We start from the raw sequence: 27,664 nt of genomic DNA, 5'->3' as shown, positions 1-27,664 counted from the left end.
GGAGAAGGGCCCTGCACCTGCAGGGGAAGCAGGACAAAGCGCCCAGAATCTGAGCGGCTCCGTGCCTTTGACAACAGCGCTGGGAACACGGGGCGTTGGGGCCGTCTCCATCCCGGAGGGAGTGGCTTGCAAGCTGGAATTCCGTACACGGCCAGGCAGTGGCACGTTGAAAGGGGAGTAAATGCATCTTCAGACACGAAGCCTCACGCCTGCTCTTCAAGGCACCCTCGGAGCCCGGAGTTCTCACAGAGAGAGAATGAACCCAGACAGCCTGGGAGGGGTAAAGGGATAAACTCTGAGATGGAAATTCCGGGACCCTGGGAGGATGGGGGCCTCCCGGTGGCCCGGGCTCTGCAGCCGCTGACCTGTCTGGACCTCCCTGCTCTGCGGCCTCTCTCACCTGCACGGGGCCTCTGTGCGCCTCGCGCCTGGAGGAGGGCCAGGTGGAGCAGCAGCCGGAAGCAGTGGGTCACATGATGGCCGGCTGGCTGCTGCAGTCGCGGTGTCCCTTGCCTTCGAGTCACTCCTGACCTCGTCCCCAAGGCAGCCCTTTCTGTCCACTGTCCTGGAAGCCAAAGGCGGCCTGGACGCCAGACTCTGCCTTTCCCCGGGAACCTCAGTCACCTCCTGTTCTGATGCTCCAGAGCTCCCTGCTGTCACCGCAGCAGCAGGCTCAGGGGCCTCGTCGTCGTCGTCGTCAGACTCACAGAGAGAAGCAGGGGTGCCGAGCAACGTCTCACCGCGGTTGGGGGCACGGACAGCGATGCTTGGCTCCTGTTGAGGTGCGCGTGGGGCGGGTGTCAGTGTCCTCACTGCATCCACCTGATGTCACTAAGGCGCCGGTGTCTCCACCCTAACGCGTGTTCTCTGGGGCGTGGGACGCATTTCGCCATGGAGGATGAAACGATTTTTTAAATTTATTTATTTATTTTTTGGTCTTTTTGCCTTTTCTAGAGCTGTACCTTCAGCATATGGAGGTTCCCAGGCTAGGGGTCTAATTGGAGCTATAGCCGCCAGCCTACGCCAGAGTCACAGCAGCTCAGGATCTGAGCTGCGTCTGCGACCTACACCACAGCTCACAGCAATGCCAGATCCTTAACCCACTGAGCGAGACCAGGGATTGAACCCGCAACCTCATGGTTCCTAGTCAGATTCGTTAAGCACTGAGCCACGACGGGAACTGCAGGATGAAACGATTTTGAAGTCCGCTGTGTGCTTCTAATACAGCCCCTCCCCCCCCACCCCGCCACTGCCTGCAGCATCCCCCTCCCTCACACCGGCGGGCAAATGTCAGGGGAAGGGGAAGTCGTGGTTGCGGAGCTGAGCTATCTGTGACTTTCCTCGGGCTTTGAGTGAGTCCTTGACGGGAACAGACCTCCACTTGGCCCTGTTTTCTGAAGCATCGTCCTTGTCTTTATTTCCTGTTTATATGATGACACGAAATGGTGTTAGGAAGAGAGGGGACCCAACCCACGTCATGGAAAATTACAGGGTCCTTTTTTCCTGATCATTTATTTAAAAAAGAAAAAAGAAAACGAGACGAACAGATTTTTCTCTCTTTCGGATTGAGAACTTGTCCTCCACGGCCCGGCTTTTGCCATTTCTTACGGAAACTCTGAATGCGGTCTTTGTGCTTTTACTAACGTCATGAGTCTGATTGTATTAAGATGTTTCTCAAGCACAACCTATAAAAGCAATTTTTCTCCTCTGCCATGAAATATTCATGAGAATAAGGCTTTTTTGTTTAGATGCCGCATTCTTAAAGTAGAGAAGGTTTCATTGTTTCTGCAGGGCACTGGGGTCAGAAGCCCCCGCAGCTTCTGTTGGGAACTCATGGCATTTCAGATAGTTTTTGATACAGAAATAGTACGAGCCATGTCTGACGCACCCGCCAGCGCCCGGAATGAATGGGGCTTGTGGCTCCCATCTGCGCAGCTGGCGTGCGGGCCGGGCCTGGGGACCACTCCGGCCACCTCCCCTCCCACCTGGCTTCCCGAGGCCGAGCACGGGGGGTCGGGGCGGGGGCAGCCCGGCCCGGGCCCCCTCACCCCATGCAGGTGCTGGCCCTGGTCGCGTGTCTGTCTGGAACTGCAGTGCTCTTTGCACAGGTGAGGAAGCGGCGGTCGCTGTCGCGGCGTGTCTGCCGTCGGCGACCGACTGCTTTTGCATTCTCTTGGCTCTGCTTTTGACTTTCTTCAGCGGGAGAGCGATGTTCGCTGTGAAACCCAGACGGGACGTGCATGCCTTCCCGGCAGCTGGCCAGTGTGGAGGGAGCTGGTGGGCACAGAGGTGCCATGTGCCCCGGTCAGCAGTGTCCCCCTTGTGCCCCTCTGTTCATGCCGGGCAGGAGGGGGGCTTCCCTGCAGGGCTCCTCGCTGCCCCGTGCCCATCCATGCTGGCATCTGTGGGATGACAAGCTGCTGGGGCTCCCTGTGGCGCCAGAGAACCTGAGCCAAGCTGGAGGGAAGAAAGCTGGCATGTCCCTTCCAGCCCAGTCCTGCCTGGCCGCCTGCAGCACCCTGCCCTCTGCCTCTCTGTGGCCACCTCCCATCTCCAGCAGGGCCCTCCAAGACCTGCAGGTGCAGGCTCTGCCCTCGGAGCGGGGGACCCGGGTCCCCCTCCTCCTCAGCACCCCAGCCCCCCACTAACGCCCCGACTTCTAGATCCTGCTTGCCTGCCCCTCCCGCCTCAGAGATGCAGCCCGTGTGAACTCTTCCCGGACCCTCTGTCAGCCCCTCTGCCCCCTCCGCCACTTCCACGCAGACCTGCCTCAGGCCCGACTGGGAGCAGTCCCCGTGCCGGGATGGAGCAGGAGCCGTGCCTGTGTCTGCGGTGTTTGCATGCCCGCGTAGAAACGCTCGGCCCATCACATTTTGGGGCTTAATAAAAAGGTCCTTCCTTGTTTTCTTCTCACTTTTTGGAGAGGTTAACTCTTCAAGCCGTTTCGGATGGTCCTCCCGCCCCATCTGAAAAAGAGAGCTGCAGAGAGGGCCTGCTGCGGGCCATGGGGGGCGCTCTCTGCATTGCGGGACAAGGTCTTGGCCGCCCTGGCCCCTCTGTAAGTGGGGCCGCACCTGGCCGGCCCGCCATCGGGGCACCTGAGCCGGCGCTGCTTGCAACGTGCAGGCGACACGAGCATGTGCGACTCCTCTGTGGTTTCTGGAGCTAAACTAGCGCTTCCTGACCAGACAAGCAGAGCGTGGGAGGTGCCACAGACCAGCCTCACCTGTGAACGTGGGTTCAGGTGTGCTCAGCAGAAGGGCTGCAGGCCGAATCCATCAGTGACTGAGTGCGCGCGTGTGTGTGTGTGTGTGTGTGTAACTCTGCCACAACCTGTGAAGGAACGAGGCAGGTTCACCAGTTCATGGAGAGAAAGTTGCGCGTCGCATCAGGGGATGCATAAGGGGAGCCAGAAAACCTGTCATCATTCGCAGGGACACCGTGTTCCAGGAGGCATTCAGCACATCACTCGTGCCCCCCGCCCCCCCCTCCACTCCCCCCTTCCCCCCCCCCCGCCACAAAGAGGGGCAGGACCTGCCTTTCCTTTAAGCCGTCCGGTCGCTTTCTCTTCCCTCCAAGTCTGTCCCCTGAGCCTCCCCCGTTCTCCGCGGTTTTCTTCCTTCACGAAAGTCCAGAGCAAATGGGGGAAATACTGAGCTTTCATAAAACCAGCATCGTTTACCCTGTTTTGCCGTTTTTCTCTACTTCATAATAAAAATGACCCAACAAAGGGAAATTAATAAAATCCAGTGTGGTGGGGGGGGGTTAAGAGACCGTTGTGCCCTGGGCTGTTCATGAAAACGGTTTATTTGTATAGATTTGTCTCAAATAAATATCAGATAAAAACTGCTGAACACATCAAGCCTGATATCCAACTAGGAAAAAATACAGACATTTAAAAAGTTGGGGGTTCACTGATTTAGGGAAGAAACAGAAGAGAAACAATTAGCTGGTCTTTATCCTGGGTTTCTTAGGACTTCACAGAGAGGAGAATTAGGTATTTTCTTAAACTGATCGCCTGTTGAGGGTTTTTCTCCATTTCCTCTGTGGGCAGGGCCAGGCATTCCTTGCTTGGAAGCTACTCCCGGCTCTGGGGGCCTGGGGTGGAAGCCCAGGTGGGTCCTGGGGTGGGAGAGGCCGTGACACTGTTCGTGCAGCCTGGGACCTGCTCTGTCCCCGCCAGCATCTTGGCTTCGCCAAGGTGTGTGTGCCTTGCAGGCTGAAGGAGTCGGCTCAGGGGTGAGACCCCAGGGCTTGTGCTGGAGCCAGGTCTCTCGCCACTTGGCCTCATCAGAAGGCTGGACAGCGTGGGACCCGCCACCTGGGCGGTGACCACAGATGTGTCCGGCCCTGAGGGGCGGTTTTACCAGAACCTGTGGGCTGTGGGGCCATGGGGCACAGACTTCCCAGGACCCTGGCTTATGTCTGGGCCTGTGGAAGGCCCACTGCCACTCAGGGAGACCCTGGGACAGGGTCAAGTGTGTCATAAGGCCTGACTCGCACAGGGTCCGGGCGGAGATGCTGGGACGTCCACACACCAGGTGACAGTGGCTCTGCAGGTGAGGAAGTGGCCTTGGAGGCCCTTGTCGATTGGGTCTGGGCTCCCACTTGAGCCCTGAGCCCTCTTAGGGTGAAGCCCCAGCCTCTGGCCCCTGGGTGAAGGTGTGAACTCAGAGCAGTTTGGGAGGGGAGCTTTCTAGAAGGAACCGGGTCCCGTGGGCCTCTGTGCTGGGCTGTCTCCTTTAAAGGGCTTTCGAGCAGAGCCCAGCGCGCAGGGCGCTCAGCCGTGAGGTGGGAAGTGGCCTGGGAGCCCCGCTGGGAGGTGCGGGCTCAGCCAGGGCCTGCGGGCCCCGGTGTACCGGAAGAAAACCCTGGTACGCGGAGAGCTGCTTCTTTGGCGATACCCATAATTGAAGGCTTTCCTTCTGCATCCTCTTCTCACTTTAATTGGGTATTGATTTGTAAGCATGAAGATGGATTGGGCTTCGGTGCCTAATCGCGGTCACTTGTAGCTCTGGCTCGGCAGGGCGTTCATGCCACGCAGCAGACCTGCTGCTTTGCCAAACACCGCCCCATGCCAGCTCGTGCCGGCCAGCGCGCTGGGAGCACCTCTCATTGGCTGCCGCCGGGAAGCACGTGTTCCAGAGGGCGCGCGCGTCACCATGGCAACGCGCTCGCGGCCGAGCGCCGCCTGGACAGCCAGCCCCGCAGTCTGCTGCGGGTGGGCACACAGCCCTTTCGTGGCTTCGAGAAAAGGAGCAGAGAGGCCCGGGTGGTTCGCCTCGCCACGGACGGGCTTCGCTGCTCCTCAGAGGCTTTTCCTTGTGTTCCTCTTGGTTGACGTTCACAAATGACGTCCGAAGAGGCCGCTGGGCCGGCAGCGAGGTCCTTTGGGCGAGCAGGGCCCCCTCTCGTGGACGGTGGGGTGAGGGGAGCCGTTTGTGTGCGTGCGTGGCCTGGCCTGGCCTGCCCCTGATTTGGGCCTGAGGGATGGAACCCTCGGAACCCTCCAAGTTCTGCCTTTTGAGCCTGGTGGGGCCGCTTCCTCTGTGGACAGTGGCCTTCAGCGCGTGGGCACCCCTGGCGGCTGCTGGTGGCTCTTTGGGCGGGGGGCGCTGGGGGCCGGGGCCGCCCGGCCGCTGCAGTGACCGGTGCTTCTGTGCTGTGCTCTCTCCTGCAGTGGATGTGGCCTCGGCGCTGCCTCTGCAAGTGGCCCCCCCGGCGGTGCCCATGGACCTGCGCCTGGACCACCAGTTCCCGCTGCCCGTGACGGAGCCCGGCCTCCGGGAGCAGCAGCTGCAGCAGGAGCTCCTGGCCCTGAAGCAGAAGCAGCAGCTGCAGAGGCAGATCCTCATTGCCGAGTTCCAGAGGCAGCACGAGCAGCTGTCCCGGCAGCACGAAGCCCAGCTCCACGAGCACATCAAAGTAAGTCAGGGCCCGGCCAGGGCGTCCCGTTCTCTGTCACCCGCGCCTCGGCTGCCGAGGGTCATCCTGGAGCCCTGCCGTGCACGGAGGTGGGCGTGCAAGGACGCATCCAGCTGTGCTGCTCAGAAACACGTGCTGGATGCCCACGTGTCCAGCAGTCGGGCACCAGCCGAGCACCCTGTGGCCATGTGGCCAGTAGTGAGAAACAACTCTTAGAAGTCCTGGTGCAGAGGCAGCGTTACAGCAAGGACAGCGCTGGTCATCGGGTGTCATCTACAGACACATGTCTGTAAATAGAAACACCACCAGCACGTGGCCGGGGATCACCTCTGGTTGCTGTGTTCACAAATCAACTTTCTCTTCCTCTTGGGACCTGACCCCTTCTCCAGTTTTTCCCACTGACTGTTTATTTATTTATTTATTTATTTATTTTATTTGTTGTCTTCTTAGGGCCTCACCCGCAGCATGTGGAGGTTCCCAGGCTAGGGGTCCAATCAGAGCTGCAGCTGCCGGCCTGCACCACAGCCACCAGAGCCACAGCAATGCGGGATCCGAGCCGCACCTGCGACCTACACCACAGCTCATGACAATGCCGGATCGTTAACCCACTGAGCCAGGGCAGGGATCGAACCCGCAACCTCATGGTTCCTAGTCGGATGCGTTAACCACTGCGCCACGACGGGAACTCTCCGAACCTCATTTCTTAAGTCGTATTCTAGTCCGTGGCCCACGTCCACACTCCTGTTTGTGCTGCGGCTCGGGAACCTCGTGGACCCGACACACGGCTGTGTCCGTTCGGACCAGCTTCCTTCCAGCTGCCTCAGAGCCACATGTGGTTAGTGGCACCTGGATTAGGCAGCAGGGATGTGGAGAATGAGCAGCCTATGTGGGAGTTTCTGTTGGGGCTCAGTGGGTTCAGAACCTGACATATTGTCCCTGAGGATGCGGGTTGGATCCCCGGCCTTGCTTGGTGGGTAAGGATGCAGTGTTGCTGCAAGCCACTGCATAGACTGCAGACTTGGCTCGGATCTCGCCTTGCTGTGGCTGTGGTGTAGGCTGCAGCTCCGATTCAGCCCCTAGCCTGGGAACTTCCATATGCTGCAGGTACGGCCTGAAAAAGAAAAAGAAAAAAAAAGCTCATTGTGTTACCCAGTGCTTCTGAGACGGTCTTTCCATGGAGACCAATACAGCCAATGGCCAGACATTACCCAGTTGGCCTTGGCTTCCTCGGGCATTAGCCGGTACCCAGGTTGCGGATGCCCCCTGGAACCGGGCAGAATAGCTGCTGCATCGCATCTTTCTGCCTGTGGGGGCTGCACCCGAGACCCTGGGTCTTGGTGGTTTGGTTGCTGCTGCTCCTAATTTTTGCCTGGATTCTGCAGGCTTCTGAGGTCAGCGTGGGACAACCTCGCTGCCACTGCCACTCTGTGCAGTGCAGGGGGACTGGGTACAGGGGTGACATCAGGCCGGGCACCAGGCCCACTTCCTGCTGAGGCCTTGCCCTGAGATGTCTTTGGCCTTGAGCAGCCCCCGGGTTTCCAGGACCAGGAGGACGCTCTGGGCAGCCGAGGGACCTGACATCTGCTAGCCCACGTGCAGGTGTCGTCCTTCAGGGCCGACAAGGGCCCCCCAGGCCGCCCATTTCATTTTGTCTTTGAAGCTGCCGCCTCATTCCTGTGGCTCCTAAAGCCATTCGAAGCTCATCCTTGGCTCCCCATCCAGGAACCGGCGAGCGCCTGTGCAGCGCGGTCTCTCACCTGCTCCCCAGCCGTCTTTTTGAACTTCTGCTACCACCATCCCGGGCTGTTTTCTCATCTTGGAAGCTGGCAGGTCACCGCAGCCTGCCTTTTCCCGGTCCTTGCGGTCACAGCCCCTTTCCCGGGCTCCTAGGTCACCAGGGGCCACGTATCTTCACTTTGAGGTGAAGCAGTGCGGGTCCCTGGAGGCCACCCCCCTGCGTGCCTGCAGCCCCGCCTGTGCGCAGCGACCTGACCCCGCCTCTGGCCTCCACGGTCCCAGCAAGCGCCTGGCAGCAGGAGGCCTCAGGCTGCTCGCTGAGTTGCACCTGCCTTGCCATGCTCCTTCCCTCGCACCCTCGTCCTCCTTCGAACGGCGTCTGGTTGAGCGACGGTCCCGTGAACTCGGGATGGTGGGTTCTGTGCGGACAGGATCGAGGAAGATGCCAGCTGTGCGCGTCTCCTCACGTCTGTGTCGCTTGCATCTGTAGCTTTTGCAGGAAGAGAAGTGAGACATCGCGACATCGACAAAGCCCGCTCCGTGAGGGTCGGCAGGGAGCGCTAGTGAGCAGGGCGCGTGCTGCCGCCTCGGGGCCGGGCTTCCCGGGGCCTCGCCTGGAGGGGCCTCGTCTCCCTGACCCCACTTCCCTCCGCACCCGGTGCTGCAAGAGTCCAGGCTGCCCCTTTGGAGACGGAAGCGGGTCCCCTCCTGGGGCTGCCGTGGGCACCTGCGGGCTTGGGAGCAGCCTGTGCGGGGCCCGGCCGCCGGGCACTCTGCAGGCCGGATGCCCCAAGCGCTGGGCCTGGTCCTCGGCGGCGCAGGCGTGGCTCCAGGTCACAGTGTCCGTGTTTTCAGCTCCATTTGAAGCAGAGAGCGTTGGGTTAAAGCCACTTGAGCTGGGCAGTCGTGTGATGACATCGGGGCTCCCTGCACGAGCCGTGGTGCTGTGAGCAACACCGTGGTGTTTGTCCGACGGATGTCTTGAGGACAGTGTCCAATGAGTGTCCTTAAATCGGCCATGAATTCGAATGGGGTTTAAAAGGAAAAAGGGACGGGTTCTTAAACGTGGCGATCGTTAGCCTTGGGTGCCGGGGCCTTCGTGCGGTTCCCTTCCTCGCGTTGCACGGGGCCTCCCAGCAGAGCCTGTGCCGCCGGCCGAGCCTCATCCCCGCTCCGTCCTCTTCCTGGGGGGCGGGGGAGGGGGTGCGGCCGAGGTCCGGGGCCCAGGGAGGCGTGCGCGTGGCCGGAGTTTCTGTCCGGGAAGCTGGTCGGGCGTCCACATGGCCCAGGTGGTCCCCGGCCAGGGCGGCGCTGTCACCCCCTCCTGGCGCTTTGGGGTTCGTGGTGTCATTGTCAGTGTTTACAACACTTGATCGAAGGGATTTGTGTTTCTTTCTCTTTTTTTTTCTTTTTAGGGCCACACCCCTGGCATGTGGAGGTTCTCAGGCTAGGGGTCGAATCGGAGCTGCAGCCGCTGGCCGATACCACAGCCACAGCAACGCTGGGTCCTTAACCCACTGAGCGAGGCCAGGGATCGAACCTGCATCCTCCTGGATACGCGTCAGATTTCTTTGCACGATAGGAACTCCGGAATTCATGTTTCTAATGTTTGCAATGGAAACGTGGCCCAGTGCCCTCCTGCTCTCCCGCCTGGCCCCCAGGCCGCGGTCTGCACCGGCTTGAGTTCCCCGGTTCCAGCTGGCCAGCTTCATCCTGCGGCAGAGATGCCACGTGGTGGCCTCCCACGTGCCCCCCCCCCCCCATTCCGCACGCAGACACCCCCACCCCGCCCTGGCCTGGCAGGAGCCTCTGCTCCGGGACTCCGGGTCTGGCTGGTCGAGCTCAGCTCCCACACGTTCCTCTCCGTCCAGTCCCCACACCTGTTCTGGAAACTGACTCGCTGAGAACCTGCTGCTGTTAACTCTCCAATCCGGGCACCTGGCGTTGCTGCCTGTGACCTGAGGCTTGTGTCCCCGTGAAGAGTCGGTTTGTCTTCTTCACGTGAGACCTGTGCATTTACATCTAATTATTCCTGGGTGTGTCATCTTTTCCGATTATGAGTCGAGTGTTTCTTCTTCTGATTGTCTACTCTGTTCCTGTGGGTGTAGAGTAGAGCCCTTGATTTCCTTATTAGTTTTATTTATTTTCACAGCCGCACCCATGGCACTTGGAAGTCCCTGGGCCAAGGATTGAATCCGAGCCTCAGCTGCAACCTACTCCAGATCCTTTAACCACGGCCCTGGGCCAGAGAGTGAACCCTTACCTCTGAATCGACCTGAGCCACTGCAGTCAGATTCCTTTTTTTCTTTTTCTTTTCTTTTTCTTTTTATGGCCGCACCTGCGGTATATGGACGTTCCTAGGCTAGGGGTCGACTTGGAGCTGCAGCTGCCGGCCTCCACCACAGCCACAGCCACACTGGATCCGAGCTGCATCTGCAATCTATGCAGCTTGTGGCAACCCCAGATCCTTAACCCACTGAGCAAAGCCAGGGATCGAACCCCAACTCTCACAGACACCGTGCCAGGTTCCCGACTCACTGAGCCACAATGGCAAGTCCTGAAGTTGAATTCTTAACCCACTGCCCCACCACGGGGTCTCCGATATCATCATTTGTTAGGCATCCGCTGTCTGGGATTTTCTTACTGTCCTCAGAAGTTTATAACCGGCTAGTCTTGAACGATAATGTCAGCGGCAGGTTGTAACTGCCCCTCCCTCTTTGTTTGGCTGCTTGACCAAAACTTCCATAACCACGTTGAGATCTCGGAAAGTTCTCCGTGGCAGCATGTGGGTAACTGGGTCCTGCCCACACTGTGGACTGGGGACACGGGGCCAAGGCTCGGACCCTGGGTGTGTGGCTTGCCGGAGAGCTGGGTCCCCTCGGGGCTGCAAGCAGCGCCCTCTCCAGGCCTGTCCCCGACCTTCCTTCCCGGGTGTCCACACCCCAGGCTCCGAGAGCAGGAGCAGGCCCCTCTCCAAGGACAGGATGCCTTTGCTTGGTCCCGATGGGGGATGGGACCTTCTTCTCCCGGAGGAGGTCACTTGCAGGGCCGCTGCTGTGCCCCGCTGAGCCGCCGTCGGAGCCCCCTGTGGTTCTTGGTGCTCATCCAGGCTTGGAGGGTGGTCGTCCCAGACAAGTCCGCCCGCCTCCTTTGCCAGCGGGGCAGGAGGGGGCGTGCGGTGGAGAGCCCGGCTGCCTTCCTTCCCGGCGTCAGTGTCAGGACCCACCGTCTCAACCCACGGCCCAGAGGCGGACCCCTGCTCTCTCTTTCTTTCTCCGGTTGAAAAACACTTAGCTTTTCTCTTACTCATTTTGTTTTCTTGTGGTGAAGTTCACGTAGCATAAAACTCATGGTTTGAGCGTTTTGAAGTGTGCAATTCAGTGACATTCCGCACATTGATAAAGTGGTGCAACCGTCACCACTAATCTAGTTCCAGAAGGTTTTCACGACCTTGTGAAGAAACCCTGCACCCTGCCAGCCCCCCCACCCCAGCCCCTGCGGCGCCAACCCGCCTTCAGCCTCCGACTCTGCCCGTCCCGATGCTCCCGTGACGGCACCCACTCGGAGTGTCGTTAGCCAGGCGTCCGCGAGGTTCTTCTACGTGGCAGCAACGTGGCGCCACGTTGGCCTTTTTTGTAGCTGAGCATTCAGTGTGTGCCTCTCCCCGTTTGTTTGTCTTTTCATCCGCTGATGGACGTTCGGGCTGTCGCCACGTTTGGGGCCTGTGACACGTGCTCCGGTGACCGTTGGTGCACAGATTTGGTTTGAGCACCTGCTTCCGACTCGTTTGGGTCTGTGCGTGGGCATCGAATTGCTGGACTCTCTGGTAACTACTGTATGTTGAGCTCTTCGAGGCTCTGCTGCACCCCAGACTCAGGGTCTTTATCGCAGTGCAGACGCTTGGCGTCCAGTGGTCCAGCTTCTCGTCTTCAAGCGCGCAGTTGAGGCGCGTTAAGGACCTTCCTTTGATGCACGCTCACCACCAGCATCCACCTGTGGACCTTCTCACCCCCGCAAAATGAAGCTCGGGCCCCATGAAACGCTCCCTCCCCGCCCCTCCCCCAGCCCCGGGCAGCTGTCCTTCCACGTTCAGTCTCCGTGAATCCCGCTGCTCTAGGGACCTCCTGCGAGTAGCATCCCACAGTGTTTGCCTGGAACAGCTAGTCTTCTGTGGGCTTTAGGATAAGTTTCAAGCCTGGGTCGCCAAGGTCATGGGCCCGCAGCAGAGTCCCTAGACAGGCCATGTTATCTGGCAGCCTGGCCTCGGCCCCATGGCTGTGTTCCTGGACCCTCTGTGTGCACCCGTGACCCGTCCACAGTGGCCATCAGGGTGCAAATGCAAGAGAGAATCATCCGGAACCAGGGGCCCCACTGCCACTGCCCTTCCCGTGGCTGGCCACCCACTGGCACTGGGGCCCCCCGAACCCAGACTGCCTCTGGGGTACTTAGTTGACCTCACGTATGTGCGTGAAGTACTCAGATGAGTAAAAACAAGTCACACGGATGCAAATCAAGAGCCCCGCGTCTCTGTGAGAGCCTTATGTGCCGCGTGTGGGATGATGCCGTTAAGGGGAAAACATTAAACAGCTCCATCGACTTCTCGGCTGTCACAGGGCTCAGGAGCCGGGGCAGCGAGCAGGCCTGTCCAGGGGCTTTTCGAAGAGGGTGGACCTCTGAGGGTGGTGGCTCCTGATCGGTAAACTGGTGGTTGAAGGAGAACAGAGGTGACTGACCTCTCATTGACCTCTGGTTTAACCACCCGTCGCTCTGCTGCGTTTGGCATAAGGAAGGCAGAGGTGAGCTGGGGTACCCGACAGGGGGGACCTGACAGTTCTGTCTGGCAGGTGCCGTCCTGGGTTCCTGTCTGGGAACCAGGCTGCCATCACCACCCTCTGCGCAGATTGGCACACTTGCCCAGTTAGTGGCTCAGAATAAATCCCTTCATATGGAAAGTACTGTGTGTGTGGCACACACTTAAAGCGCCTTGCCAGCCTGCCCTCCGGAGAAGCGCCTGCGCCCTCCAAGGCAGGTGAGTTCAGCCTGGACTGTCTTCCCCACGCCTGGCAGGGTGTCCCCAGACTAATGGGCGAAAGAGAAAAACTCTTTCCATGCTTCTAATTTGCATGTCCTCTTTTACTAGTCAGGCAGAACTGTGTGTGTGTGCGTGTGCGCAGTCTGGGGGGGTGTGTGTGCGCGCGTGTGCACAGTCTGGAGGGGGGTGGGGGGTGTGTGTGCACAGTCCGCGTGTGCTTTGTGCCGTCTCCATGGACAGCAGTGTTTCTAGAGCTGTTCCCCTTTGCGTGTGACTCTCCTTCTTGCAGGAAAAGGGATCAAGTGGAAGGGGACCTAGTTTTATGGCGCCGGGAGCCGGGTTGTGGTGTTGACGCTCCATTGCCCGCTCCAGGTGGCTGAAGAGAGGTTGCCTGGTCACCTGAGGCCATTTGAGTGGCCCTGGAGGACACACTTGGTTGGCGTAAGCCTGGGGCCTGGCAGAGCGCTGCGTCTTCCGTGCCCACACACTTATGCCAGGGAGCTGCTTGTAAACCCGGCACGTTGGGCTCCTGGGAGGTCGTCTGTGGGCAGGTACGTGGCCTTATTTGACCTGCTGCCCCAAGGGGCGCTGAAGGCCACTCCGGCTGCTGAGCTGGGCCCGGCCTTCCTTCGCTGCCAGGCCTCGGTGGCACACGGGAGTGTCATGCTCACCTGTAACGGTGCCCTCCGTGCCGTAGGCAGCCTGTGGTTGGCAGAAGAAAAGGAATCTTTTGTCTTTTTCCCGAGGGGGCAGCTGTAGGAATTTGTTCTGCGAAGAAAACCTTCTCTCATGTTGACTTGCCACGTGGCTCTCTCTCGCCCTCCTCACCGGCTCTTGCTGAAAAGCACACGCCTTTGGCCAGTCCAGGACCCTCAGGCCCACTGAGACGTACTGTGTGCGGGCGGCGGGCCTGCAGAGAGCAGATGGGGTCAGACACAGCCTGAGTCTTCAGTCAGCCTGGAGCTGCCCGGGGCAAGGGTCCAGGGGGTGGTGAGCTGGTGGGGGAGGGCACGGGCCGGATGCCCTGTGGAGGGTGGGACCCTCCTCTGGTCTCAGGGGATGCGGCTTCCAGGGCAGCCGGCCGGGAAGGGGAGTGAGTGTCCCACGGTGGGGGGCGGGGGGGCTTTCCCTCGACCTCCCCCAGCCCTCACTTCTTCCCTCCTCTTGTGTCCACCCCCCTTCTGGCCCCCACCTTGCTCACAGCAATGTCCCTCCAGGAGCGCCCGCTGTGGCCCAGCCCGCACCCCAGTGCCAGGCGTCTGTGGTGCCGGCCGCCCCCTCCTGCAGTCGTGCTGATGGCTGACCCTTTGGTCCCTGTGGCCTCTGAGTGTCTGATTTGGGTGGGACCGTGAGTGTCAGGTCCAGGGGCCCGTCTGATTACTGCCGACGCTCCACGTCTGCCCAGAGGCCACGGCCCAGGGCACCGTCTTTCTGCGTGAGCAAGGTCACCGGGCAGATGTGCGGGAAGCGTGTCGGGCCCTCCGTGGTTCGCAAAACCCCAACCTAAGGATATACCTGTGCAGGCGGGTGACCTGAGAACGTTGCGAGGATGCTCCTGGTTGTTGGCGAGTTGGCTGGATTTTGAAGCCGGGACCGAGTGGGCGACCAGACGGAAGATGATTGTCAGACGTCAGCCCAGGGTCCCCCAGAGGCGGGGCCGTGCGCGGTTTTCTCTGCTCTTGTTTTCAGATTTGCTGCGGTGGGTCTGCGGAACACGGAAGGTCGGGAAACAGCCCTGACTTTTAAAAGGAAGCCCACGATGAGTTCACAGGGCCCAGGGTCCGCCCGGGGTCCTTGTATGTGTGGCCGTCAGAGAGCACATTAAGCCCCCGGGCCCTTGGGGCCCCCAGCCCCGCGCGCGGAAGGGCAGGCACCTGCTGCGCCTGCGGGCTCCAGACAGCTCGGCCTTCTCCGTGGCCACGGCCTCGGCACTAAGTATTTCGTCGACTCTGGGGCTGGAGGACTGGCTTCTGAGCAGCTGTGGACGCAGCCCTGTGGCAGGATTAACACGCTTCTGTGAACGTGACTGCTCCCACCTGGGACTGCCAGTCGTCCGCGGCTGCGGCTGCACAGAGGCGCCCGCTCCCCGGAGGCCGGGGGCCTCTCCTCTGCAGGGCAGTGGGGGGCTTCCCAGCCCCAGTTTCTGTCCTGCAGTGTAGCAGTGTCTCATTTTATTTTATTTGATCTTATTTTATTTTTTGGCCACACCCATCACATGCACAAGGTCCTGGCCAGGGATCTAACTTGCCTGCAGCAGTGGCCTGAGCCACCGCAGTGACAGTGCCAGGTCCTTACCGCTGGCCACCAGGGAGCTCCTCAGTTGGCTGTCTCAAGTCAAAAATGAGGTGGTGTTTCCACTCGAATATTTGTAATTCAGACGCTCGAGTCAAGGAAGCTGAGTTACAGGGACTTATTTTTGATTCTCATTTTTTATTGGGTTCAGTGCTGGCCGGAAAGACAATTCGGGCTTAAACTGCTTAGATTTACATAATCTGTTATCATTGCTTTTTTTCCTTCTTCTTAGAAAAATTAGGTAGACATACGTCTTATTTTAAAGTGTTCATACTCCGTTTTTCTCTTCTTTTTTTCTTTTCCTTTTTAGGGCTGCCCCTGTGACATATGGAGGTTCCCAGGTCAGGGGTCGAGTCGGAGCTGTAGCCGCCGGCCTACACCACAGCTCCCGGCAACGCCGGATCCTTAACCCCCTGGTGGGGGCCAGGGATCGAGTCTGCATCCTCGTGGGTACTCGTCGGATCCTTAACCCCCTGGGCCACGGTGGGAACGACCCATCCTTGGTTTTCAGTTGTGCAAAACGCAGCGGTTCTCCCTTCCCTGTGGAATAGTCTCGACCCTCTCGCGTGCGAGCAGGGTGCCCGCTGCGGGTCACTGTAGGGATTTTACCTGATACAGGACCCGGGCGTATCTCTGGGTCCTGTTTTCTGCAGCCCGAGCCCTGCGCTTGAGACGCATGCTCGTCACTCGCCATTGGCGCGGCCGGGAGCCGGCCCTCCCAGCCGACGGGGGCCAGGCACCTGTTTCTGAGGCTGCGCGTGACGCGTGGGCACCCCTTTCACTGCAGCTCACCCTCATCTCACCTTCATCTCCCAGAAGCCGCGAGGGCAGCACGTGGCTTTGCCAGAGGATCAGGGGACAGAGCTGGGACGGAACGTGGCCCTGTGAACGGGGGCTTGTTCTCAGCGCTGCTTGCTGGCCTGCGGCAGGCAGGTTGTGGTCGCTGTGCATCAGTAGAAAGGTCCGGTGCCTCTAACGCGGTGATGAACACGATCGCGCCGTCGGGCCGCGGGACGTCTTTGGGAATCAGAGTTGTTGTTGTAATTGCCACGTGCATGAAAACTCCGCGGCAGTACTGCTTTGCGGGGAGCTCTGTGGTCCTGTGAATTTCAGTCGCCAGGGTGTGGGTGGTCGTGTCAAGTCGCTCTGTAAAGATCCCTGAAAGATCTCACTTTGCTTCCGGGTTCTGGCTGAAAAGCAGATATTGAGACAGCAGCAAGCACATTTCTGCCTGCGCCTCTTTTACGCAGTAAACGAGTACCGAGCAGGTGAAAGGGAGCCCGGGGCTGTCCAGCAATTCGGGGGCCAAGTTCCTGGTTATAGGATGTGTCGTTCAGGACACGGCCTGGTCCTTGGCCTTGGCTCCCGACCTTGACGGCACCAGGCAGCCCCTTCTGAGGTGTCTGTTCCGTAAGGCGGGCAATGCCGGTCAATCCTAGAGCGCCTGGCAGCAGCCTGGTGACACCACTGAGCGCCTACACCTGCAGACACGGCCAGAGGCCCTTGGGCAGCACCCTCGGAATCTATCCGATCAGCAGAGACTTTCCTCTGCCGACGTACCTTCCCGGGCGCGCCCTGCTCGGGCAGGGTGAGTGAAACTGCCCCAAACGCAGCTCTGGGTGCCGCCCCGGGAGTGAAACCAAGAACCAGAGACACGTTCTTTTTCCCCGACTCCATTTGCTTGTCAGTCCTAGTGGTGCAGTTTGGTTTTCCTTTGATTTTTTATTTTTTAGTCTTTTTAGGGCCGCACCCATGTGTATGGAAGTTCCCAGGCTAGGGGTTGAATCGGAGCTCTAGCCGCCAGCCTACACCACAGCCACAGCAACGCGGGATCTGAGCCATGTCTGTGGTCTACACCACAGCTCACGGCCACGCCGGACCCTGAGTGAGGCCAGGGCTCGAACCCGCGTCCTCATGGATGCTAGTTGGCTTCGTTACTGCTGAGCCATGATAGGAACTCCTGGTTTTCCTTTCAAAAGAGAAGAAAATTTCACTGTTTTGAAATTATTAGCGCAGCTCTGAAACCGATCTTACAGACAGACACGGCGATGCCAGTTTGACGGGGCTGAAGCCCAGCTCATGGTCAAACCAACTGCTGGCGACAGTCACTCACCCGGGGTTGGCATCCAGCCACAAAGCCCTCGGGAACTTCCTTCCTGTCCCCCAGTTCCTGTTAGCCATTGTTTAGAAGGTCATTTTTTTTTTTTTCATAGAAATCTCTTACAAGTGACGCTCAGTGTCCCTGACCCCACGGGCGGCTCTGAGCGGGGCTCCCGTTGCTGGCAGATCCGCCCCTGCACAGGCTGCTACGCCACGTGGGCCCGTGCAAGGTGTGTGCGGCCGCGTTGGGGCTGGACACTGGCGTCTCTGCAGCCCCCCGTCCTGGGCGCTGTGGGGCCCGCAGCCTGGCCCATCCCCACCCTCTGGGGCTCAGGCCATACTCACTTGCCTCTGTGTCCCCACAAGCCACTTGTCACTGGTGAAGACCCCAGGGTCTGTGTGCAGCCAGCACTGGGGAGGCCAGCCCGTCCCCTCCTGCTCCTGCCTCCCGTGCCCTCTCCTCTGGGCAGGCAGGTCCCGGTTGCTGTGGCGGTGGCGTAGGCTGGCAGCTGCCACTCCAACTCATCCCCTAGCCTGGGAAGCTACCTATGCTGTGGGTGCAGCCATAAGAGACAAAACTTAAAAATGAAAGGATGATGTAATTTACACGACGAAGCTCACAGACCTTGAGTGTCTGCTCAGCGCTCTCGAGAGTCATGAGCATCTGTGCAAACGCTGCCTCCGCCCCGGAGCTCCTTCCTGCCTGTCCTCCTGCCTCACCCGAGAGGCAGCCGCCTTCTGATTTTATCGCCGTGTCTTAGGATTTCCTGTTCCAGAACTTCATGTAAATACCATCTCTGTGTGTTGCCTCTTTTCTGCACCCCGAGCCCCAGCCCTGTCAGCCCTCGGCTGGCTGATTTTGCTAGTTTTACAACCATCCGTGTCTTTTCCTGGGTCTGTAGTTTCTTCTTTCTCTCTCTCTCTCTCTCTCTCTCTCTCTCTCTCTCCTCTCTCTCTCTCTCTTTTTTTTTTTGGCTACGCCTTCGACCTGCCGAAGTTCCCGGGCCAGAGATCAAACCCTTGCCACTGTTGTAACCAGAGCCACAGCAGTGACAACAGCAGGTCCCTAACCCACTGAGCCGTGAGGGAACTCCGGCAGTCCACTCTTCATTCTTGCTGGGGGAGATTCTCGTGTCCCAACGGGCACTTCTACCCCTGGGTTCATGGCTGACGGGCGTTTGGGGCATGCAGGGGGCCGGGTGGTCACGGCACGAGCTTCCTCAGCCTCGTGCGAGGCTTGGTGCAGATGTGTTGCCACGTCTCCTGGTTCAGTCCCCGTCCTGGAGTTGCTGGGTCCTGGGCAGGTGTGTGGCCCACTTTGTCCGAAAGTGCGGGGCCGTTTCCCAGGGTGCTCACAGCGGCTCCTCCTCTTCTGCGTCCTTCTCAGAAGGGCACTCCCACCTACGAGGTAGCAGGCTCCCACACCTGTATTTTCTTCTAGCGGTTCGGGCTTTTGTGTTTTCTTTTCTGGCGTTTAGCAGGAAGCGGTTGGGAGACCCTCGAGCAGCCTGTGCAGACGGGGCGAGGCTGTCTCCTGGGAGCTTGGAGGGGCTGAGGCCCTGGGCGCCACACCGGCGCCCAGACATGCCGGCCCTTCTGGGATTTCTTGTGTCCATCCCGTTGTCCCCGTTTGGGAGCCAGGCTCTGACCATCTGTCTCCCTCCCTGCTCGCAGCAACAGCAAGAGCTGCTGGCCATGAAGCACCAGCAGGAGCTGCTGGAGCATCAGCGGAAGCTGGAGAGGCACCGCCAGGAGCAGGAGCTGGAGAAGCAGCACCGGGAGCAGAAGCTGCAGCAGCTCAAGAACAAGGAGAAAGGCAAAGAGAGTAAGTGTGCGGGGCACGCGGGCAGCCCTCCCGCGGCTCTGACCCTGGGCACCCCTGGCTGGGGGCTTCGCCGCCCCCCTCCCCCAAGCCTGGCTGGCGGCATCACCCCAGGCCGTTTCTGGGCACCCCAGCTTCAGAGCTGGTCCCCGGCTGCGCCTTCGTTTGGGGCTGCAGGGGGCACTCGGCCGCACTGGTTCTCATTAAGGGCTCGAGACTCGAGACGCGGCGAGAAGCACAGAGTACCTCGTGTGTGCGCCACGAGCCTCGCGTGTGCGCGGCCTCAACTCGTCCAGGGTTCTTTTGCTTTGAGTGCGTCGTGAGCGCCTTAAAGCCAGGTGCCCGAGCTGGGAGGAGACTCAGTAGCCGATATCTCGGGTCCGACACTTGCCCTTTACCCCGGTTCTCGCTTCCGCCGTGACTGCCTTTGTGTGACGCCCCGCGTGTCTGTCGTTCTCTCCAGACGCCCGACGCGATCTCGGGCAGGAGAGCCCTCTGAATGCTCTTCCCCCTGGAGGCTTTGAAGTGCCTGCGTCGGGCCGTTCCCGTCGTGGCTGAGCAGAAACGAATCCGACTCACATCCTTGAGGATGCGGGTCTGATCCCTGGCCTCACTCGCGGCTTGAGGATCTGGCATCACCATGAGCTGTGGTGTAGGTCGAAGACGCGGCTTGGATCCCGCGTTGCTGTGGCTGTGGTGTAGGCCGGCGGCTCCAGCTCCGATTCGACCCCTGGCCTGGGAACCTCCATGTGCCGCAAGTACAGCTCTAAAAAAATCAAAAAAAAAAAAAAAAGGAAAGAAAGAAAAAGGAATTCCCGCATCTGTGCGTGGAGGCCGCAGCCCCGGGCTGAGGGCCCAGCTGGACAGGGAAGCCGCGGCTCTTCGAGGTGAGTGGGTTCAGCGCACCTGTGTCCCGAGGCGCTGTGTCCCCGGGGCTGTGGCTGGGCAGCCCGCCCTCGTGTACTGGGGCCTCTTCGTCTTGACAGTTGGTCGTTGGCAGTGACACCCCCAGGACCTGATCAGCAAGGCGAGCTCACACTCCCGTCCCCAGGCTCCAGGAGTTTCCTCCCAAGACCTCCGGGCTCAGGTGAACACCTGACTCCCTGTCAACACGGAGAGCGAGTCAGGGTATGCGTTTCTCTTTGTGTCAGGATTTGGTGTCTTGACGCTCTTGATGCTCATGAGAAAAAACAGGAGTCATCACCCACCTTGCCCATATACACTATCCCCACAGCCCCAGAACCCTTTATCCCCACCTGCTGAAAACGGGTAGCCAGCTCGACAAGTCATTTTAACAAGCTTTAGTTTAGATTTTCATCTGTATACTCACGAGATAGAGCATAGATGTATTAAAGATTCTTATAAATTCTGCTAATTGAAATTATTTAAAAATCTATTTTTTCCCTTCTGTTTCCGACCACACCTGCAGCATATGGAGGTTCTCAGGCTAGGGGTCTAATTGGAGCTGTAGCCACCGGCCTGTGCCACAGCCACAGCAGCGCCAGATCTGAGCCCTGTCTGCGACCTGTACCACAGCCCACAGCAACGCCAGATCCTTAACCCACTCAGTGAGGTCAGGGATCGAACCTGCAACGTCACAGACAGGCGCTATATCGGGTTCTTTTCCTGGAGCCACAGTGGGAACCTCTAAAACTCTGTTACTGCTGTGCTGTGCAGCTCTTCAGTGTACGGTACACATGCCTGTACAGCCAGCGCCCAAGATAATAGCTGCCTCCAGCACCGCCCCCCGCCCCCCAGTACCACCCCAGCTCCAGCCCCAGCACCTAATACCAGAGAGCCAGTCGGCCTGCTTTTGAAATGGGCTTAAAGGGACCCCCTGGTTCACAGGCTGTTGTGTCTTGCTGCTTCCACTCAGCGCCGTGCGTGAGGTCAGTTCTTGTACTGCAGGCCTCATTCCCCTTCCTGCCACGCGTGGCCCCTGGCATTCAGCGCCGGGTGGCTCCCCACCGATGCCCGTAGATACCTGGGCTCCTACAGATGGTGTTGCTTCTGCATCCCAGGCCGTGTCTCCTGGGACAGGTGGGCAGCTGGAGTGGTGGCTGGCCCTGAGGGCCTGCCTGTGCCCAGCATCCCTGCGTGAGGCCAGGCTGTGCCCACGGTTGTCAGGCCACGTGTCACTCCCACCAGTACCGCCCGGGAGTGAGCGTTGCCCTGCGTCCCCGCCGTCGCTTTTATCAAAGCGCAGGGCCGTGGCCTTGGCCTCAGCTGCACCCTGCGGTCTCAGCGAGGTGGCCCGTCCCCCTGTGCCCGCTGCCCAGTGCCTGCTCCCTCCCCCCAGATCCTTGCTCAGTTCCCTTGCCGCTTCTCTGGGGGACAGCCCCCTTTCCCCTGGCCCGGAGTTGCTCTCCGGTTGGATTTGTGTCCTCCGGGTCCCCTCCCCTCTGCGCTGCATCCTGGCCCTCTCCTGATGGTGTCCCTGAAACCACGGAGCCTGATGCAGCTTTTCTAAATTAGAAGTAGGATGTAATCTAATCTGAACGGATGTGCCTGTGTCATCTTGTAAATTTTTATAGGTAATTTCTTCCCCGAAGGATATTGTTTTTCCTAAAAATGTGTAGCTAATGTCTTCTCTTCGTGTTCAGTTTACCTGTTTAACCGTTTGTATGTTCCATGTCATTTTACTACGTAAAATTAATAACTTTTAGAATCAGTCTTAGCAGCATTTCGCTCTTGAAGTAATGAATGTGCTTTAAACGTATTTTCACTTTAAGCGTCTGACAGTCTCAAGTAGAAAGCACACCGGGAGAGCTCTCAGTGCACGTGCGAGCTGACTGTTGCGGTCCTGGTTGAAGTCCCTGCGGCGTCCGAATGGCGCAGCTCGTTGCATCGCAGCCGTTAGATGGAGTGATGATTAATTACATGGTCACCGATGGTCCAGTCGGGGTTCTAGACGTGAGGACAGAGTTGTCCGGAGAAGCTGAGTCACAGGTTGCGGTGTCCGTGGGCCCCTTGCTCCGTGAACAGTCGGCTGATGTGTCAGATGGTGTCCAGCCCTCACAGCCCTCTCTTCCCGGCCCCCCAGCTCTGACGGCACCCTCTGCCCACCGCCAGGCTGGTTCATACTGGCCCACACCACCAGGCTGGCCCACACCACCACTTGTTTTGTGCTGAGAGGGTGGCCAGGGCACCCACCACACCGAGGCTGCATCACGTGGCGTCAGGAAACCGCTCTTGTCATGACACACGGGTCTGGAGCGGAGGGCGGGCGCCAGTGTCCTCATTTCCAAAGCTCCCAGGATGACTCTGGTGCAGGGGAGGCTGGATCGGGGTCCAGGGGAGCCGTGACCTCAGTCTAGGCGTCTGAGCATCCTCGCGGCTCCCTGGTCTCCCTCCTGGGTCCACCTTCCATAGGAGCCGCCCGTGGACACCGCGCCCGGCCCTCCCAGGCACCCCGGGACGGCTGTGCTGCGGGCAGCGGGCAGGCGGGACAGAGAGCTGCGATGCACCTGCCGAGGGTCGCGCCTGGCCTCCGCCACGGCCCTGTTCCCTTCCCACCCGGATTCTCGCCGGGGCCTCGGTGTAGGTCTCTCGTGGTTTCCTCTGGGGGGAGGGCGTCCTTGTCTCCAAGGACAGGTTTGGGTTGCGAGGGCAGATGGGTTGACCTGCGCCCAGCTCACCACCAGACCCTGGTGTACCAGGTTCCTCAAAGGCAGCTGGTCTAAATTAGCCCCTCCCAGTTTACTAGAAACTTCCAATGAAAATAGCATCTTCAGCCTCACAGGACATGAAAAGCTTGGGCTTCGGAAAACGTTTTGATCTGTTGACATTTCCACACTGCCTGCTGACCTAGAATGTTCTCCGCTTCCTGCCAGCTCGGCACAGCAGCGGCCCCGCGGTTTTCAGGTTGTGGGTTTGGGTGGTCAGGATTTATTATCAATAATAAACTGGGTACGGTTGAGCACTTGGCTTGCTTGCGTAGGCTTTGCAGCCCTCGGAGTGTGGTCTTGGAGAAGGCGGGCCTGGCAGAGTCCGGGCAGACGCCACTCGCGGCCCCTCTGTGCCCGGGGCCGGCAGACCCACCTGTGAAGGAGGTTCTTGTTGTGCAGCTTACGGGGCGTGGAGGGGGTGGAGGGGTTGGGGGGGCACTTGGCCATCAGTGGCTCCAGCTTCTAACCATTTGAAAATGCAGTGCAAAGCCTCTCTTGTTCAGTTTCTTGTTTGTGTTTTTTGAATTTCTCTTTGAATATTGAATTTAAAGTTTTGCCACACTTGCGGACATAACACTGTGCTTTTTAATTTTCCATAATTCTGCCCCTTTCTTTTACGTGTACCAATGAATGCTATGGATGTGATTGAACACGAATTCCTAGAGTTCGTGGCGTTTTTCTTATTCCTCATGAACACGTGGTCCTTAACCAGTTGAGGTTTATGTAGATTCACCCTGTTCTAGCATCTAAGATCCACTGTCTTTAAGTTCATACTTAAGAGAAAAGTCCAAGGAACGGGGCCCCTTAGCCCCCGGGGCCGTTTGGAAGTAATGCAAGTACATTTTTCCCACTGTGACGTACGGGCGCTGCCTGGTTGGGAATAAGGTGACTTGAGGCAAGTCATTCACTGTGTTTAGAAAAGGGCTTCCAGGGCTGGCGTTAAAGACAGAGCCGCGGGTCCTCAGCGTAGCTCTTTGCGCCGTCGGGGAAGCCTCCGAGGCAGGAGCCCTGCCGAAGCCCGGCTGGGAACACGTGTCCTCATTTGTGTCTGGGCCTTGGCGGCGCCCCGCCCTCCCTCCGTGCCCGTGGGCTCGTCCCGATGCCCGGGGAGGAAGGCACCCTGGGTCTTCCTTAGTCCACCCCCAGCGCGGGCGCCGTGCTCGCGCCTGGTACGTTCTCTGCAAAGCCCGTCGAAGGAGTGGAAGATAATCAACGGGAATTCATTGTTTTGAGTAAACATTAGACCTGTTTGGTGTCCATTAACCGACGGTGTTTGTTGGTTCTGGAACTCTCCGTTCAGGTGGAGAACTCTTTGGAGAGATGAGTGTTTGAAAGAATGAAGAGGAGGAGAGGCAGCGTCTTCCGGTTTGGTCTCCTTGTCCAGGAGCCTTCCTGGTCCTCTGATGGGGAGGAGGCTGCGTCCAGGGCGTGCGGCTTTTGCTTTGGCTCCATAAGGGCCCAACAGGTGCTCTCTCCCACCCTTGACCTGGCTGAGGGCCACACGTGCCCACGGCCACCTGGGACCCCGGGGACGCGCCTCTTTCAGTGCGGGCCCTGCAGGGAGCTTGGGGGACGCAGGCGCCGTCCTGGTCCCCGCCTGTTGGGTCCCTCGGGGGTGCCTCAGCCCCCAGGGATGGGCCAGTACTGGATCTGTTGTGTACCCTCCCTGCTGGGGCATCTGCCCTTGTCCCTCCTCGGAGCCCAGGGGCCTGCGCTGTCAGCCCGTTGTTCCATTCCGCAAGGAGGGCGCGTCCCCGGGGAAGGGCACTTTCTGGGTGGTTGGCTCGCCGGCACCAGGTGGTCGGGTCCTGTGCCCTGAGTCCCTGCTGCCTGTCCTGCTCTGTCGTCCCCACCCCCCCGCCCCCCACCATCCTTCTAGAAGGACCTGGAGGCCGGCCTCCCAAACAGGCCCTGGGGGTTGCCCTCCTGTCCTCCTGGGCGCTGGCCGGTCGCTGCACTGCCAGCCGCACTGGAGCCCCAGCCCCTCGTCCTGCTCCCGCTTCTTCCTGGCGGGGTCGGCCTTTGCTGGCACACTCCCTGCGTACCCGTCGCTGCTTAAAGGCCCCCTGGGCCCCCGCCCTCCCTCCTGGCTTCAAGGCACTTTGCGTCCTGATGGGGTCAGCCCTTTGCTCGCTTTCTCAGGCGTCTGCCTGAATGCCAGGCACCTGTGTGGCCGGCACATTTTAGGCAGATTTCAGTGTTTCTGTGAGTGTGTGATTTTCAGACGGGCCAGTTAGGCTGAAAGTGTTCAGAGGGGTCGGAGTCCAGCACTGGCTGCCTTTGGAGGGACGGGGCCTTCTCAAAAGCGGAGGTGGGGTTTTATCCCTCCGGTCACTGGGTCACGTCCTGCCGCCTGCTCTGGTCACCCTGCCCGTGTCCCTTTCTGCCGCGTGTCCCCAGGTCTGCAACCCCAGGTCCGGGCCGCTCTGCCCGTGGCTGGCACACCCGTGTGCACGAGGTTTCTTAACCCACGGAGCCCAGGTGAGCTTCTCTGCTTAAGTGACAGGAGCTGGGTTCCTCGGACACCGAGAAGCCTGAACAAAGCCCCTGTGTCCTGATCGCCCGCTAGACGCACTCGGACTCTGTGTGGGGCGCTGTCCTTGCGCTTCCTGGCCGGTCGAGTTCAGGACACGCTGCAGCCACGGGGGACCCTGTTTCTGAGGGTTCCTTCTGCCTGACCCTCGTCCAGGACGTGCTGAAGTCTGTCCTGAAACGGCCACAGTGGGCCGCTGCCTGTAACGCAGGCCTGTTTCCAGCCAGCCAGAGATTCAGCTTGTGAATAATGACCGATGTAGCCGGAATGCGGTGAAGGAGAGAACTCTTCCTGTAGTGATATTAACTTATGAGCAGTTTATCAAAATCTGTAGCACCTCATATACCAAAATCCATTTCACGTACATCAGCGTGAAACGTGAAAAAATAATAATGGCAAACAACTAAATGAATCAAAATCCAATCCCAGGAAAACAAGGATGAAGTGAAACTGAGTAGTTCCCAAACCAGTGAAAAGATGGATTTCAAAGCTTCCAGGAAGTGGCGGAATCACAGTGAAGAAACTAGAGGGGACTCCATAAAAACAAGCCCTTAGGGAGTTCCCGTCGTGGCGCAGTGGTGAATGAATCCGACTAGGAACCATGAGGTTGCGGGTTCGGTCCCTGCCCTTGCTCAGTGGGTTAACGATCCGGCGTTGCCGTGAGCTGTGGTGTAGGTTGCAGACGTGGCTCAGATCCCGCGTTGCTGTGGCTCTGGCGTAGGCCGGTGGCTACAGCTCCGATTCAACCCCTAGCCTGGGAACCTCCATATGCCGCGGGAGTGGCCCAAGAAATAGCAAAAAAAAAAAAAAAACAAGCCCTTGCGCATCCGACTCAGGACCAAACCTTGTTTTCCATCCCATGTTGGGAAGACCCGCTCTCTTGTCCGGTGTTTCTCCTTTGCTTTCGCCTGGATGCCACACTCCACCGAGCTCTTCGCTCTGACACGGCCGGTCACGGACCCGTGGACGCCTCCCCCAGCAGGCAGTGCTCTGGTGTTGGATGCTCCCGCTTCCCTCGGTCCTGACACTGTCTGCCCAGAGGTTACGGGCTCAGTCCCATCAGAGGAGGAACAGCCAGGTGAAGACAGGGCATGGCCTGGCAGGGCCCCCAGTGCAGGAGCCTCCGGCTCAGTGCAGTTGGGGTCCCCTCCTGGTGTGGATGTTTGCACCATCTGGAAGGCCTCCGAACCCCTGCAGGGGGGGCTTCGGGGAGGCTTCCTCATATGGCCGTGATCACTCAGTCCCCTTCCAGCCCGTCTCCCCGTCCCTGGAGGATGGGGTGGAGCTGAGAATCCCAAGCTTCTCCTTGCGGCTTAGTGTTCCTGGTGACAGCCCCAATCCAGGTCCCTCCCAGATTCGCCCCATTAGGGCGATGCTTCTCATGCCTGATCATTAGGAATTCACGAGGGTTGGAGGAGCTCTGTGCCAGGAGCCAGGGGCACAGGCAGGCATTTCTTCTGAGTGCTGATGGAGACCAGGGGTCGGGTGTGCTCCCGAGTACTGATGGAGGCGGGGCTGAGAAGTACGGCCGCCACCACCAGAAAAACCACACAACACAAGCCTTCAGTTTGAGTCCAACTTGAGCCACAAAGCTCTTTTCCTCAGTAGCTGACTGGAGGCTGGCAAGAGCAGGAACACCCCTCTGATGGGCTGGAAAGGGCCCGGAGCCGAGTCCGCAGGGCCGTGGAAGCCGGGCTTCCGGGAGCCCTTTCACTCTGGTCCCGGGTGTGATGCTCAAGGTTGCGCAGAACCTTTTCTCCGGGCCTCTCTTTTCTGGCTGCAGTGAGGACGAAAGCACCCTGCCTCCAGTCCCTCATTCGGGTCCTCGTTTTATGTAAGAATAAGAAAACTTCCTTCCGTGGTGGGTTTGTGCGGGGAAGCAGTAGGTCTGTGTGCTTGGTGGCATCTGCATTTTAAATAGAATGCAACTACATAACTGCTCCTGGAAGGAGGTCTCTGAAGTCCTCCCCTCGCCCTCGGCAGGGTCCTGAATGGGAATCCCACCCGCTCCATCCCTTTGCTGCCTTTGCTGGCACGTGGATCAGCGTCCCCCCGCCGCAGAGCCTCGAGTCACCGTCTCCGCTTTCTCCCGTGCCAGGTGCCGTGGCCAGCACGGAAGTGAAGATGAAGCTGCAAGAGTTTGTCCTCAACAAAAAGAAGGCGCTGGCCCACCGGAACCTGAACCACTGCATGTCCAGCGACCCTCGCTACTGGTACGGGTAAGTGGAGGGGCGTGCGTCACCCCCAGGCCCAGGTCGCGTGACCCGTGGACGGCTTTGAGGGACAGTCCGCTCTTCACCCTGGCAGGCAGGTGGGAGGACATGGAATTAGGAAGCCCCCGAGCGCAGCAGTGCCCGCGGTCGGACCAAAGTGGTCTGGTGGTTACCACATGTGACGGTCACCCAGACATGCAGAGACCTGCCTTCTTTTCTTTCTGGGGCTGCACCTGCGGCACAGGGAAATTCCCAGGCCGGGGCTCTCATCGGAGCTATAGCTGCCGATCTCACCACGGCCACAGCAACGCGGGATCCAGGCCACATCTGCAACCTACCCCG

At 59.3% G+C, this 27,664-nt stretch overlaps 1 protein-coding gene across 6 annotated transcripts in view; it reads left to right on the top strand.

The window, feature by feature from the left end:
* HDAC4 (histone deacetylase 4) overlaps positions 1 to 27,664 on the top strand; it is a 240,276-nt gene that overhangs the window by 126,143 nt on the left and 86,469 nt on the right. For all 6 annotated transcript variants that reach the window (XM_047773944.1, XM_047773941.1, XM_047773943.1 and 3 more), the window contains 3 exons: positions 5,681 to 5,925; positions 18,761 to 18,911; positions 27,208 to 27,328. In XM_047773944.1, the coding sequence (XP_047629900.1) occupies positions 5,681 to 5,925; positions 18,761 to 18,911; positions 27,208 to 27,328 (517 nt within the window). The remainder of the gene's footprint in view (positions 1 to 5,680; positions 5,926 to 18,760; positions 18,912 to 27,207; positions 27,329 to 27,664) is intronic.

The sequence above is a fragment of the Phacochoerus africanus genome, chromosome 3 (genome assembly GCF_016906955.1).
Source record: "Phacochoerus africanus isolate WHEZ1 chromosome 3, ROS_Pafr_v1, whole genome shotgun sequence".
In the NCBI taxonomy this organism is placed as follows: domain Eukaryota; kingdom Metazoa; phylum Chordata; class Mammalia; order Artiodactyla; family Suidae; genus Phacochoerus; species Phacochoerus africanus.
This window is presented reverse-complemented; position numbering and strand designations above follow the sequence as displayed.